This window comes from Pollicipes pollicipes, unplaced genomic scaffold (genome assembly GCF_011947565.3).
Source record: "Pollicipes pollicipes isolate AB1234 unplaced genomic scaffold, Ppol_2.1 Scaffold_4219;HRSCAF=4965_pilon_pilon_pilon, whole genome shotgun sequence".
Lineage (NCBI taxonomy): Eukaryota > Metazoa > Arthropoda > Thecostraca > Pollicipedomorpha > Pollicipedidae > Pollicipes > Pollicipes pollicipes.
Window position 1 is genome coordinate 20,173,719 of NW_023596448.1, and position 16,095 is coordinate 20,189,813.

At 50.6% G+C, this 16,095-nt stretch overlaps 1 protein-coding gene across 1 annotated transcript in view; it reads left to right on the forward strand.

Annotated features, from left to right (window-relative positions):
• LOC119094970 (solute carrier organic anion transporter family member 3A1-like) overlaps window positions 1–3,588 on the forward strand; it is an 11,531-nt gene extending 7,943 nt beyond the window's left edge. The window contains exon 6 of the mRNA XM_037217879.1: window positions 3,585–3,588. Within this exon, the coding sequence (XP_037073774.1) occupies window positions 3,585–3,588 (4 nt within the window). The remainder of the gene's footprint in view (window positions 1–3,584) is intronic.
• Window positions 3,589–16,095: the final 12,507 nt, after the last annotated feature.

The window sequence follows — 16,095 nt, forward strand, 5'->3', positions numbered from 1 at the left end:
GCTTTTTCTGACGGCGGACTACACTAATTTTTCTGGAGAAAAAAGGGAAGAAAAGACAGCTTTTTGGATGGGGACAAGGACAGCAAAGGTGCACTAGTAGAATGAAGCCCAAAGCACTGCCACAAAGCTGCTTCGTGATTTTTTTTGTCAAACCACTGGCGCTGTCAGCTGCGCGAAGCATTCGACCGTAACTAGACCACCCCGGCGGTCCTTCTGATCACACGAGGGTCAGACATGCGATGCCGGCGGGCGAGCAGTCCAGCTGCCCACCTGTTCCGCTCGAGCCCATCCGACTCGTCAGTGCAAATCCAAAATCTTCCCCGCCCTGCCCGCTGGCTGATGCCCAGCACAGATGCGGCGTCCAGTTCGAGATGTTTTCGTTCGTGCGCGAAGGATGCGGCTTGGCGCACACGATGTCATTGTGGGAGCAGTATCGGCGGGAAACGCAAATTTTGTTGTTGGACGGCACGAACTTTTGTTTTCAAACCACTCCTTGACGACGTATAACTAACTGTCGCTGGTCTTCTTGTGAAGCAGTGGCCATGGTACAGTGGCCCTCGAAAAAAAAATGTTTATCATCGAAACCGAAGACTGCAACTGTGTGCATTCGATAGCACTGGTATAGGACTATCAGCTGCTGGTACAACACACTGGCCAGATTTTCGCTTCTGTTTTATCCGGTCGATTCCCGACAGCGTTTCCTTCAGTGTTTGCCGTGCGGCCTGAGCGGCGATTTGCACACATACGGCGCCAAATTTTAAATACTTTTACTTGTGGGTGGAAGGTTAAACCTAGAACACATCATTGTGGGAGCGCTGTCGGCTTGCAATGTAAATATCATCGGCCGGCATGGCCTTTTTGGCTCAAATCAACCCTTACTTGATTTAATTGAAATTCTTGAGTGAATTCTGCGCATTGCCTACTTTTGCAGACAGTGCTACGCATATTCCGCATGCACAGTACAAATATGGCTACCATATGACTGAAAAAGAGGGGAAATAAGTTAAACTACTTCAGCGCAGGATAATCCCGTTACAGCGGCCCATTTTGCATTATTCACAGCAATTTGAGGTATCATCATTTTTACGCAGACTATGAAAATAAGGAAACGGCATTCCGAGTGATATAACAGCCCGAGTTCATTGCATCGCTAAGGACGGTGGCGACACCTCGCGGAACGCGAAGCCGCATTAATCATGGTCTAAGACAGCGTCAGGAGTCAAGACGGATCATGTTCGGGACAGCTATACTGACCCAAACTAAGGCCGGCGAGATCGAACCTCTTGCCGGCCATGTCACAAAACAGTCCTGCCGGACATGTTGCCGACTTTTTTCGGTACCTTTACAAGCGATCGGTACATGATACTTCCGGCGATTCCATAAAGAGCACTTGTGTTTCACCAAAAGGGAGGCAGAGGACGTGAAGCTCCTGTCACAGAGTGGGACCATAAAAATGCATCAGTTGCGTCCATGGACAGATTCGCAAGCCCAGATTCGAGTGTTTGTATGTCGCCACTCGCTATAGCCTTTTGGTAAGAAATGAGAACCTGATTTATGGCAAGATAAGGAAGTGCATGGCTGTCAACACATTACATCAAGAAATATAAAAAGGTGTAATTATTCTGATTCCGAAGAAAGGAAAAATAAACATGGTTGGAATCGTTACGACCAATCAGCCTCTTGGATGTCGTTTTTAAGGCCGCTACAATTTTTCATCAAAACCCTTGCAAGGCGTATTGGAAAAGTGCTTACAGCTCTGATTAGCCCACACCAGACAGGATTCATAAAAGTGAACATAACGGAGAGAATATGAGAATGTTGTTAAACTTCTGAACAGAAGCCACAGATGTGAAACACCAGGATGTCCTTTGTTCTGTGTCTGGTAAACGCATACGGTTCTGTTGACAGGGCATATTTGAAAACCTTTCCGTAACATTACATTTTAGTGGTGCTATGGCGAAACAGACCAGCTTAATGTACCAAGAAACCGTTATCACTAGCACAGCGCAAATTCATATCAACGGAGAACTGTCGAAATCGTACCCCATCGTGAAAGGCCTGAGACAGGAATACCTGTTAAGTTGCACCCTTTTCCTGTTATGCATAGAACCAATGCTGCAAGGACTCCGCGACGTCAGGATAAAAGGACTTCCCTTCGGGCATGCTGGGATCAACGTATAAGCATGCGCCGACGACATTTTGATAGCAATGAATGGCCAAGCAGAAACGCTTTGGGAATTACTTAGTTTGTTAACATAATTTTATGACGTGTCTGATCAAAAGCTAAATACGCAAAACGAAGCTCGAGCCGTTTGATTTGAAGCGATCGCCGTAAACAGACGGGCATTAGGCATTCGGTAAAGCATTAGGTAAAGGTATTTAGGCATTAGGAAGAGGCATTAGGTAAAGCATTAAGGCTGACATGGGTATTCGGTTCAGTAGAATGCCTTTGTCTTACAATGAAGCCGAGTCGTGAAAGGCTATCGAAATAGATATGTGGCCACAATCTGTCCGGTTTTCTCCTTTCACTGGAGAAACGCCAAGAAGATAAAACGGTTCAATGCAGAAAATATTTGGCAGCACGGAGACTGAAGCTTACGGACGTAGGGACTCAGGCAGACAGCCTTGATGCGACTTGGGTAAGAAGCGTGTTCTGACACGCACCGCAGAAGTAAATGGAAGACAGCAGCAGAGCAGAGCTGTTTTGCATGTGTTAATTGGCGATAAATTTTGGTCTGAGATGGGTAGTTGCTTGGCTCAAAAATAGCACGACATAATGTCGAGCAGCTAGTCAGATACTACTTAGGCCACTATGGCACAAGTAGTACGCAACTAGAAGGAAACAATATTATTTTTTCCAAAGCAAGCACTAATCACACGAGGTGTGGTGGCTGAGTCAGACACATGCGATGTAGAATAGAAAAGGCTAAAAGGAGGAGTAAGTCTAAAACGCCAATACTGGCTGCGGAACTTCCTTTCCATCACGTGCTTTGTTAGCAGGACTACCCCCTGAATGTAAAGCCATCCTCTCACGGGACAGAGCGAGAAGCATCACGTTTTCCTAGATTTTTCAGCATGGTAGGGAAACCGTTAAAACCGCGGGATGATCGGACAGTCTCCTCCTAAAAACGACTGGTTTGACCATCCCTGAAAAGTATCAAAGGAAATGTATTAATGAACTCAACCTTCCAGATTACCTTCAAGTAGGCTGTGTATTTTTCCTATAGATATAAACAAACACCAGATTTTAAGCTGAGACGGCTCAAATTAAGAATTTTTGTGCTGTACCCTGCTAATGAATAAGGGCCTCATTTTGTAAGGCATACGTGACTCAAAAGAATGCTACAAGTGCGCTGGACAGAACTTATTTATTTCCCACACATTCCGGTATTGTACGTTAGTTAAAAGGTTGAGTCAACACACAAATATCTTATTATCATAGTTAACGACGAAATCGGTTATTGCTTGGCTTGGCAACACGGTGGAGCTCGCCCCCCTATGTCGAGGCGCTTTATCTACGTGCATTATGTCGGGCAGAAACTAGACGTATGTGGCTATGCACGTATTCAGGCGTTCGTCCGCAGCTAGCAGGCCTCATATAATCAAAAGTACATTGCATTCGAGTAGAAAAATATGTAGCCACCACATCAAACAAGATGCCCAGGTGTTGTGATAAGTGGACTCGACTGACCGAGGTTCCGGAGAACAGTGAGCGATCACCACGGCACCACGGGGGACTGCCGTGCAGCGTGCGGGGGTATGGAGCGCCGGATCACCACTGGCCGCTGCCAGTCATCCCACTTGGGCTGTACTGATGGGCCCAGATCCCACGGCTTGCGGGACGGGGGATCAGCTCTTCCCTTCCGACCCTAGTTGCATAGCCGTGGTGCGGATGGTGTGGTGGAGGACTGCGGGAGAGGCTGAGAAAGAACGAACGGCATGCGGCACGCGTGTTACCATGTGTGTGAGATTGCTTGCGCTGCTACACAGACGCAAGCACATACGCACGATGGTAAGAGTGTCGGATATAAAGCCACAGAAATGGTACGGGTTCCAGAGTAAACATGAAAACCCGAGCATTCTGCTGAAGTGTATAGGTGCTAACATATAAACAATGTTGTCGCGGCAACGTCACGTAGTGGGCCGACTCATGTGGCTGTACGCCTCGCTTGCCGGGCAACGGGTACCCACCCGGGTCAGCCCCGTTCCACTCGGGTTTGCCCGCCGTAGCGAGGAGCGGCACCGGCAGCGGCGAGAGATAGCGTGGACCCTGAATATATGTCGTCTTTGTGTGGCAAATGAAGATCAAAATCTCATCTGATCGAAAGACTTCACGTTCGTAGCATACGGACGTTATCACTTGCGCAGGTGCTTGCCCACTTGTGCAGTTTGGCCGCATCACAAAAGGAAGCAGTGGGCATAAAACAGGTCAAAATCGATTAATACCTCAGCTGTCAGCTGGATTGGTGGGAATTGTGGATTAAATGGCAATAAAGGTTATTCCGCCGGCTTGGTTTCGTTTGAACGAAGACGATGCCACGGGCGAGACCGACAGCGAACTTTGCTTCGGAATCTGTGCATGCGCTCCGCTTCCAGAACAGCGACTGTTCTCCTCTTCAAGTTATTCATTGCTTTGGTATAATTACACTGAGTTCGTGTTCAGCTGCAGTTTTGCGGCATGGGCTGTACTCATTTTCTTCCTCTCCCAGGATGTGTTCAGTTAGGTGACTGAGTCCCGCGCATTACCTGGGACAGCGACCCACCACCAAGGAGGTAGCACTGGGCGGCCGCCTACATCCGCTTCTCGTACAGTGTTGCCTCCCTGTTTGTGGACGGCCGCTTAACCAAGCCAGTCGAGGTTCGTGTGCTGGGAGCCAACGTCGAAGGTGACCGGTCAGTACGACGACAGGCTTGCTGCACTCGAATGGCCAGATCAGAGAATCGCCTGTGGGCCGAGCTTGTTGGTCGGCTTGGGGCCGAGCTGCTGGCCGGCTCGCAGCTGCGCCTGCTCTGCGACCAGCTGTTGCAGCTGTCTTATCCGCATCCCGTATGCGTGTGTATCATTATGTATTGGCTACGATGCATTGCGGACGCATTGTGACTGTTGCATTGTGATATCATGTATGACGGTGGACAGGTCAGGCGCGCTCCCTGTCGCTTGGAATGGCGTGGATTTTACGGTATGGTACGTACTTCGAATTCCACATTTTCGACAATGGTCAGTAAGACCCATACCGGTCATTTACTGTCGCAATGCAGCGATTCAGCCACGTCCCCCGCACGGATCGATGTCCGCTCTTTCCCCTTCTCCTCCTTCCACGCCACTCTGAGTCCTTCTCATCGCCTCTAGCCAGCCGTCCAGTGCTGCTTGGACGAGACTAGCGGCCGCTCGGTCGCGGCGGGTACGCAAAACTCGCGATTGTGACAGCGCAGCCCCCACCCCCCCCCCCCCCGGGTGACCCAAACGCGTTCGGTTTAATCACCTAGAAGGTTTTGGTAGAGATGTTGCCATTTTGCGCCACCGCGCTGGCTGAGGCCCGCGCGACGAGCCTGCTGACGTGAGGCGCCCTTCTGCAGTCTTGGGAGCGATAAGAGATGACGTGAGCATGATGTGGGAGAGGGTGGGGGGAACTCTTGCCTCGTGCCGAAACGCTACCGAATCACTGAACAAACGGCAGAAAGTGACCACTTGGGGGTCGTTCCACAAATTTCAGAAAGTGAAACATGTTATGAAGTTCCCATTTATTGCCTGTGAGTTGCACACAACTCCAATGACATGTCACAGATCTTCCCACCCCGCTCCGAGCGGTGTGGGAGCGGGATGTCGGCGACATCCAATGACCAGCTCTGTTCACCCATCTGTGCCCCAAGGCAACGGTCTTAGTGGATCCCCTGCCGCTGTGCTACCCACAATGCGCTAGCGCGCTCCAACAGCCGTTAGCTAAAAGGCCGAGTCAAAAATGCCTCGCCGCCCGAGCATTGTCGCTAACCCAGGCGCACGCGCAGCGCCCGTAGTATCTCGGCCGGTGGGTGCGTGAAACTCCGAACAGGTCCTCAGGTCCTCAGGTTGAACAGGTCCTCGGTAGGGCTGGCGCTGAGAGTTCACCAGCAGGGTCTGTGAGTCCGCCAGCGAGGCCTGTGAGTCCGCCAGCGAGGGATGAGAGTCCGCCAGCGAGGGATGAGAGTCCGCCAGCAAGCTCTGAGAGTCCACCAACGAGGGCTGAGAGTTCACCAGCAGGGTCTGCGAGTCCATCAGTGAGGTCTGTGAGTCCGCCGGTGAGAGTTGAGAGTCACCAGCAGAGCTGAAAGTCCGCCAACGAGGGCTGAGAGTCCGCCATCGAGGGCTGAGAGTCCACTAGCAAGAGCTGAAAGTTCGCCAGCGAGGGCTGAGAGTGCACCAGCAGAGGCTGAGAGTCCACCAGTGGGGTCTGTGAGTCAACCAACAAGAACTGAGAGTCCGCCAGCGAGGGCTGAGAGTCCGCCAGCAGACCGGACGCCTACAAGCTCACTTCATCTGGTCACCCCAGTCCAGTACCTTCAGCCGTCATCCAGCAGCGAGCGCCTATCGGAATGCCTTACGGAAAGCAAAATTTATGACAAGTTCTGACAACCAAACGAGCCCTTGCTCGTCCCTTACTGCTCACATCCGTTCTGTGGCAAGGAAAGTTAAGCATTTGCCATGTATGTTCTTGACTCTTGCCACTGAGTTACATGCTCCTGTAGTAAATTACTGGATATAATGGCGTAGAAAATGTGCCGTGTCAGAGGAAATGTGGGAACAGTGGGCCAGCAAAAACGAAGGACAGATATATGGTAACTTTTCATATCGCTGGATATGAAGATCCGGCAACTGTCTGCGTCTCCGACGAGAGATAGGTACTAGCCAACCATCACCTTGTACAACCCAAGAAAGGATTGTTTGGAGTGCATGCCAACGGGCGGATATTTTCAACTCCATGGCAAGGAATGTTTGAGACATGTGCCCAGCCTGCATTGAGCAAAGTAAAACGTGGTCGGTATACAGAGCATCACTGAAATGAGTAAAGGGCTATCGGCCGCTCCAACTTGCTTGTGCATGCGAGTCTACCCTGGGAGCGGGATTAGAGGCACAACGCAGGACCATTCCTACGCACAAGGTGCGCGCATTCTACGTGAGGGTGTGGAGTGGTGCTGGAATACCAATGCGCTGTGGCGGGTACGATCCGCGGAGCGAGCGCGCGTTTTTGTCCGGCTGTCAACAAAGGTCTGCTGGCGAACAGACAAACGTGACCAGCCTGGCACGTGCGGCCGTGTTGGTCAGTTGGAGTTTTGTCCGACTGACAAAGAAAAATAAAAGTCTGCTGGCAACTGGCGACTATTTCGTGCCTTACGCAGCACGATCGGTATGTGGTTTATTCATTGCCAGAGATGGTACTTTTTGGCGCCAGTTAACTTAAGCTGAAGTACATCAGTTCCCATGCAAATTAGGAGGGGAATTAATTGTCTCACCCAACAGGCGAGAGTCAAATATGTGGCTAGTAATCAGATATCACTGAATACCGTCACATCGCGCATCTAACGACTCCCTGCGACGAAATTCCTTCGAAAAATTTGGCGTTTCTATTTCAGACTTACAAGAGTGTAAAATCCGTGTTTACCTCCCGGTTTATTTCGCAGAAAAATTAATACTACAGTCGACGGGGATGAACTTGCCGACCACTACGTTGCCTCAACGTCTCACCTCAACGGCACCTTCATGTTAAATACATCAGTCGCCATGGCAATCAGCCATGTAATCACCTAATGTATTAATTTCGTGCCGATGCACATGTTATCAATAAATATATATTTTCAAAAATATGATAAAACAGTGTTATCATATCAATATAATATGATAATGCAAAATCTAACATTATTTGTAAGATGTTATCTTATCACAGAATAGCATATTATCAATATATCATATTATTACGAATATATATATATATATATATATATATATATATATATCCCATGTAAACTAGGCTGGAGAATTCATGAACCCACATACAAGGTGAGAGTGAGATATCTAAGATGGTGAGTAGCGAAATGGTAAGATAAAAATCGGACCTCTAATTTGAAGCAATGCTTGTGAAATATACAGCATGGTAAGTAAATGCTTAACTGGGCAGAGCGCCGCAATAAAAATTGAAATCAACATCATAACATCATATTCGTGATCAGCGTGACGAAAGACAACAGAAAAGAACTGCACAGCAAAACTCCCCAAAATTTGGTGCTAAACTGGTCATCCTGCTGTAAAAACCATCATGTTCTTAACGTGCTCTTGTCCAGCTTAGCCCACACGACACCATTTCCTACTTGCTAAATGCATTGGGACGGGTGCGAGAATAGCCACTTGCTTAGTGGATGAATAAGCAAATACAGTGTGAATTATAAATAGGTTGGACGTTATGCCCCTCTACACACACTTTTCACTCTACCTGAATATGCCTTTACCACTGAATATATCAGTGGGTTGTGACAAAGTGGCAGACAATGTAAAGCTTTGCATCTATGTGTCGAAAAATGTACCTTTTACGCCTGCATTGACAATCCGTAATGCTCCTCTCGCTGTGTGGAAACTCGTCTTTTCAAGCCCTGCAACCACCCTTGTCCTTACAACGCACCCCAAATTTTGGCACAGCACATACAAAAGGTGTGAATTCTAAAATCAACAATCGCTTTTTGAGCCAGTCTGAAAAGAAAAACATCCGCACCGCTTTGTCCAATCTTTGAAAATAAGTTACCTTAGGTCTTAAAGACTGAAGAGGTGCCTAAAATTCTGACCTTGCAAGTAAATCGGCTTTTTAGGGAATCCCCTCGCACGTTGTCGCACACTGTTTTTTGGGGCGCCAGCGACTGCAGAGGCCTAATTAAATCTCAGGAGTCATGGTGCAGGCGGGGTGCCGCCGCTGATTACCCGTTAATTCAGTTGCAGACACGGTTGTGTACGCTATCCCTTCTTACGTCACGACCACATTCCCCTACGCATCACACCTGCCATGCATTCGGCATGTGTTCGGACGAGGCTTAAAAGCATCGACATTGTTAATCTTTAACATTATTGTGCGAGGCGCTTTAAGAGGAATAAATGGTAGGGTGTGTAATTCCAACCGTAATCATGATATCATATTTCGTCGCTATTAGGGCTTTACGACGCACTCAGCTGCTGGGGTTACATGGCGTCGCCTGCCTCTCACCCTGACAGGAAAAAGCGGGCGATGCGCCAGTCGAGCCCCGTACTTCTGGCTTCCCAGACGCGCAGTGGTTAACACAACGCGTTAACCAATACAGTATTGCCACCCCAAGACATCATATTCCCGTTCGCCAGCTGTTCGGAGGCAGCCAGGATCGATATCTGCATAATCGAAACACCTGTCAGGTATTGGCACGGTGCTAACGGGCGACCGAGGTCAAAGGGGGCTGCGGAGCCTCCCAGCGCAGCGGCTCGGCTGGCGACCCTTGCTGCGCGGCACGAACCCCCCCCCCCCCTTCCTTCCCCGGTTACAGGATACGCGACATGAGCGCGATCCGGACACAGGTGAGGTGACCCATGCATCCGGCCGCGGGTGTAGAACCAGGCACGTACCGGCGCCCAGAACTGGCACGGCTCGAGCGTGCAGTCCGAGGTACGGGGTCTGGCCGGCGGTCGGGATCGGGTGCTAGCGTCAGTGTATGCGGAGATGGGGTTCTTGGCTGGGGTTCACTTTTCGAATGCCTCAGATATTACAGATTACCACGGGTCGCAACGGGAGCTGCAGCGCAAAATTCCGCACAAGTATGACGGGGGCGCATTACCGTGCGTTTTGTTTTCGCTATGTAATTTTGTTGCTGCTAGTGTGGGAACCGCACTGACCAGCAGATGCGCTACCGTTGCGAGTGTACAAGCTTACGAGTTTGTTGTGAGCTTTCAAAAGTTCTGACCTCAGATCGGACTGAGGTCGGAATGTCCTCTGAGGCCCACGGCGCAGAACCGCTGGGCCATAGTGAGAACATCGGCGGGGTGCGAGGTTTTCGCCTCAGGCCCAGGTTTGAAACGCCGCGAAATGCCAGACATCAGGTCGACATTCAGCGAAATCGAATGGCCCGGGATCCGGGGCGCGGCATCCCGGCTTCGGGGTCCAATTCTGATGCCAAGATCTCGCATCTGTATCCAGAGATCGAGTCCAGGCTAAGCAGGGTCAAGTTCAAGCTTCGGGTGCTGACCCAGGGACATCTTCAGGGATCGTGTTCAGTGTTTGACCCTCTACGCCGGTCCTGGACCCCAGCCGACTGTTCACACCGGTCTGGCGCCGCTTTCGCCGTCGCCGATCTCTCTCTCGGTCACTGGCATGGCTGGTGACCCTCCATCGATCGCTCTGCACACACACACACACACATAGCGTCGCCGGCCGGGGCTGTGAAAAGTGTGCCGTGACGGCCCTGAGGCGTCGAGCTCACTGCGGTCACTCAGCGTGAAATAGCAGTCCGCTGTGCACCGGTTATGGCCAGTCAGCATGATCCGGCAGTCCACTATGTCCACGGCGGGCTAAGCTGCGCCCGCGGCCGTGCCTCCCGTGTCAGCGCACCGCGGCGCGGGATGGACCTCCGAGACATGGTCGCCTACTCCGCCGATCGCAGGACGTGGGAAGGAGCAAAAGAAACAGCGTTGGTTAGATCGCGCAGTAGTTTGTTCTCATCAGAGAACAAGACGGTTTGAACTTTTCCCAACGGCTTGAACCACTGACAACCGGTGTCAAAGCGGACTGGCAATGTACTTGAAGGGTTTGACTGAGCCAATCGGCGGGCGTTATAGTTGCTCGGTTGTGCCTCAGCCTGCCCACACTGCGGCCTGGCTGCGCTGGCGGCACTGTTGTGGTACAGCCTGGCAACATCTGGACAAGGTTGTGTCGCGGGCTGGCGGTGTCGCGGTCTACCCGCGTGCTGAGCTGTTGTCTTACCGAGTCAGCCCAAAGCCCTTTGTTTCGTTAGCGCAAGCCTGCCTGCGCTGTGGTTTGCTTATGCCTCCTTGCCTTATCACTGCGCTTCAGTCCCGCAGGGCCGGGTCGCAGGCCGTAGGTGCACAACACCGCATCCACAGGCCGTAACGATGAAGCCCCGGCCTTGAAACGTGTGGAGGGATTGACCTTCGGGTACTCGGAACGCCGGCGTTACGAGAGACGAGACCCGGTGCTATGCTCATTCGGGCCCAATGGAGACGGCACAGCTAATAGAACGAGCTAGCGGGCTTCCACAGCCGTCGCGCGAAGAACGCGCGCTCGGCTCGGCGCTACTGTTGCCAGGCAGTAGTCAGTTTGTTACCGTGAAAGTCGGTGAGCGTCGTCAGAGCCCCGTACTCCACCTGAGCTGGGAAACACAGCCTGACTCTCTCCGTGGGACCCAGCAGCTTCCATGGTATTGTGCCGTTTACATTGGTGCACGCCGTGCCATACTATCGGACGGTTTACAGCGGCTATCATGAGGTAAATAATGTTCAATATAATTTTGAATGCGTGGTCTACTTGATGAGATGTGAGACGATTTTAGATGCATCTGAAATTTGAGCCTACAGGCTCTCTGAAACTATTCGCCACTATACAATCTCAAGGCACCACTAAGGGCGGCTCTAATTCACTGAATCCCTGCGGATGTTGCTTTAAACTAAAAGTTCTTGTTTCACTGACACAGGTTGGCCACGTCCACCGATCCCCGGATCCGCCAGTGCGACTCACCGACCAGGACGTAGACGAGTGCCCAGAGGAAGTAGGCGGCGTTGCTGCCGCTGACGTCGATGGTGCACTCGGCTCCCCCGGCCGTGGCGTTCGCAGCCGTGCCATACAGCTGACCCGGCTGGCCGGGCGGGAGCAGTGCCAGCGCCGGCTGCCTGCACAGCCGCCGACTCGCCACTGTGTTGTCGCGGATCTCTGGGTAGGGGAAGACGAGGTAGGAGGCGAAGCCAACCAGCATGCCGATCGTCACCATGAACATGCCGATGCCCATCCAGCGCGGTCGGTTGCCGTGGCTGGCGAGGTAGCTGAGGAGGACGGCGCTCAGGAGAGGCCCCAACTCGCCGAGCGACGGCAACAGGCCGGTCTGCTTGCTGCTGAAGTGGAAGTGCCGCTCGAGCGACGTCTGCACGCCCACCAGGTAGGTGAACACCATGGCCTGGAACACGTTCTTGAGGCAGAAGAAGATGATGAAGACGTGCCGGCTGGCCAAGCGCTGAAGGCCGGCCGGATAGAAGCCGAGCCCGCCGCAGCCAGAGGGCGGGTCCTCGCCCGACTCGGCGCCGTCCTGCCTCGTCGGGCCCGTGCCGTTGCTCACTGCCTCCGGGCCATTCCGCTTGGCCAGGGCCTTGTCGTTGCCGTTGACGACCGCCTCGTCAGCGAGCACGTCCAACTTGTTGGTGACACCCTCCATCGCGCTGCGCGTGCGCAGGGCTTTCCCTGCTGCCAGACTGCCTGGTGTGCGGAGACTGCGTGCGGGACAGCGCGTGTCAGCCACGGGCCGAGCGACGCGCTCCGGCAGCGCAGTCAGCTGGCTGGCCCGCCGGCTCGGCCAATCAGCGCGCGGCGTCAGTTGGACGGTGCCGTTACATAAAGAATCGTACGGACTGTTCATGGGTTGTGGCTGTGCTGTGGTAGGCAGAGAAAGCTGACGCCGGCGACGGTCTCGAGGCTAAAGGGGTTTCCGTGGTACCCAAAGAACAATTCAACGATGTTGAATAAACAAAATTCGCGCATTAAACAACAAATGTAACTATGATTCACCTGATAATTAAACGTCAGCTAGAGAGGTGTCTCCGCTGCCCGGTAAAAAGTGGTCCCGCAGCTATAAAAGCAGAGTGGGGGAGGGAGCAGAGTAAAACACGGATCAGGGTAGAGCCGGGAGCGGAGGAGAGAAGCGGAGCAGAGCGATCCAGGAGCGCGCTAATAAGGAGTAAGCACTCCAGTCATACATACCGACAGCTCCGAGTCCAGGTCAGGGGTCGGGTCAAACTCAGTCAAAGGGGCGCATTTGTGCATTATCGCTTTGAGAGACAACTATCGCAAGTACTTTAGACGGAAAGCCATCAAGAGAAGGCGAAGGTAGCCCCGAGATAAGGGGTTGAATATCTGTGGCAAGGGATTAGGCATCTACTATCTAAGGTAAAAGGCTGGACATTTTCATGCGTAGGCAGAGCGACGCGATGTAGCGGCAAATGGGCGCAATGACTGTAATTTATAGGCCTTGTGTAGACGTCTGATTAAATGACAATGGTCCCGGCGGTTGGTAAATAGGGGCCTCGCGGGATTAAAGGGACTGTTCCACATTTGTATAGATTTATATCTGAGAAAGATGCTTCCAAGATAAGTCCTTGTATTTCACAGTTATGTCCTTAAAGCTTAAAATCCTGTTTCCGGAATATGCGCAAGTGAACTTGTACCGACTATTGCGCGCCGCTTAATTTAAAAATCACCCAGAGATGTACGGTGTCACAGAAACGTCACACAAATTACGCCCTTCAATGGCCACATTGTGTTAGCTTTGGGTGTTTTTTTACATTGTTTTCGGTCAGGAAAAATATAGCCATTGACATATTCGCGTCTGAACAACGTCACCACGAACTGCCGCCTCAGTGAACATTAGTTGGGTTTCGACCAGCATTACTCGTCAAATGCGAGTCTTGATCATGAACTACGTTGTGTGATGCATAATGCAGGTATTTGGGCGGATCTACGAGTTATGACAGACATCAGGCTGGAAATCAAATAACTTGAGAAAAACGCCGTAACCGAGGATGTAGATGCGAGTAAAATGCATGCTATCAGTAAAAAAGAAGATCACGAGAATGAACAAAAAAACACACAAAACGACGTTCGTTTTTTCACACGATAAATCAACAAGCCATCTTGCGGCGAGTTGAAGGATTACAGGTGAGTCAGTCCAACCGCTACAATCGCAATTCTGACAGGTTCAGTCTGGCAGCGAATCTGGCTGAATAGAAACGTTCCATGACGCAATCAAATGATGTCATATTAAAACGCATATTTATTACATGGTGATACTATGTGATCTAGAGTAGTATTCCACACATAAAAGCATACCGATAGGTACAAATGAGCTTTTTCCATCAAATGAGCATTTCCCTCTCAATCGGTCAACGTTCGGATATGCTCGTGTATCATTATCAATAAATTACATGCACAATGAGGGAAAAAGACTACGTTTAAGCGCAGAACTTAATTAACAGCGGAGCTTTTAAGTATCTTGCTTCCAAGAAGCTCTTTAACAAAAGATTAGCGACTGAAAGTCGTAAGGCCTGTCCACGGAGGGATGATCTGAGACGGCATGTTCGGAACAAAAGAAGCTTCAGGTTGGAACTTTGACAGAGAGGCTTGCAAGTGGCCGTTTTCATACCACAGCTCAATCTGACACCAATGAAAGTGGGTTTTATAAACAGAGGCTTCAAATTTGCCTTGTAGGTTTTGAGCCCGCACATCAAAGAAGGGAAAAGGACAATTTCACCCTGCTCCTTCGTGAGCTTTGTGTCAGAAGGTTGGACCTTAAGATATGTGAGGAACTGATCAATGTGGGACCTCCGTCAAAACAACAAAGTTGTCAATATAACGTCGATAGAATACTGGTCGGAAGTCTGGAGAGGCAGTTGGATGGCTAGTGCTTTACGTGAAAGCACACAGCAATATTGACAGAAGTGGGTCTCAGCGGAAATCCAATCCCTTCGTCTCCTTTATGTGCATACAGTCTGTCACTAATAATAAGGGAAGAATTTATGACAGTGAGATCTAGGAGAGAGCGAAGACAAGTTCGAAGACGTAGAACAGAACTCGAACCGTGCATTCGAATGTTTATTGTTTAGGTTGGCGACAAATTTAGAAATATGTGATGTCAGTATCTATAAATGCATGAATTATATATGTCGTACTACTTGTCGTAGTGTACCAAGGCAATCTAAACTGCTCTCTCCACCTCCACAGAATCCTCAGGGCTATTGGGGTAAAAAGAGACCGACATACGCCAATGTGACAACCACAGCCTGATTTGTCCCAGATACCTGCTGCAAGTGTGCATCGACGCCTAGGTAAAGCAGCTTTTCTTTACTATATCATAGGTTGAGCTTGCAAAAAGCGAGCTCTTATCTTGATATCAGATATCTTGATATCTTGCATCTTGCATCTTCTACGGCCCACCCCATTCCGACCAGTCACGTTTTTTGCGTGTTTTTATCATTGGAACCAGCAGTTACCCTACCACACAGTTTTCACTAAAGCGCAATTCTTTCAAAGTTGCGCGGCAAAATTTCCGATACATTTACATGCAAGGCAGCTTTTAGCTTTTTCCTCAACAGTGCAATATCAACAGAGAGAGAGAGAGAGAGAGAGGAGGAGAGAGGAGGGGAGAGAGAGAGAAGGAGAGAGAGAGAGGGAGAGGAGAGAGAGAGGGGAGAGAGAGAGAGAGAGAGAGGGGGGAGAGAGGAGAGAGAGAGAGAGAGAGAGAGAGGAGAGGAGAGAGAGGGGAGAGAGGGAGAGAGAGAGAGAGAGAGAGAGAGGAGGAGAGAGAGAGAGAGAGAGGGGGAGAGAGGGGAGAGAGAGGAGAGAGAGAGAGGAGGAGGAGGAGAGAGAGAGAGAGAGGAGGAGAGAGAGGAGGAGAGAGAGAGAGGAGAGGAGAGGAGAGGAGGGAGAGGAGAGAGATTCGAGAGGGAGGAGAGGACTGAGGGAGAGAGAGAAGAAGAGATAGAGAGAGCTGCGAGAGAGAGGGAGAGAGAGAGATAGGGAGAGAGAGACGAGAGAGAGGGAGCGAGAGAGAGAGGAGAGAGAGAGAGGAGAGAGAGAGAGAGAGTCGAGGCGCCGAGAGAGGAGAGAGGAGATATATACCATATATATATATAATGATATATATATATTATATATATATATATATATATATATGTATATATCCCTGGTTTGGGACGGGAATCAGAATTGCAAGAATGCTGACCCCCCGGCCGAGATCGAACCCAAATTCCGCAAGCAGGTATCACAGAAACACGACTACTTACCTTGAATCGAAACATATTGGATCGCCAACACCACAAAAGTGATAGCCGGCTCGCTG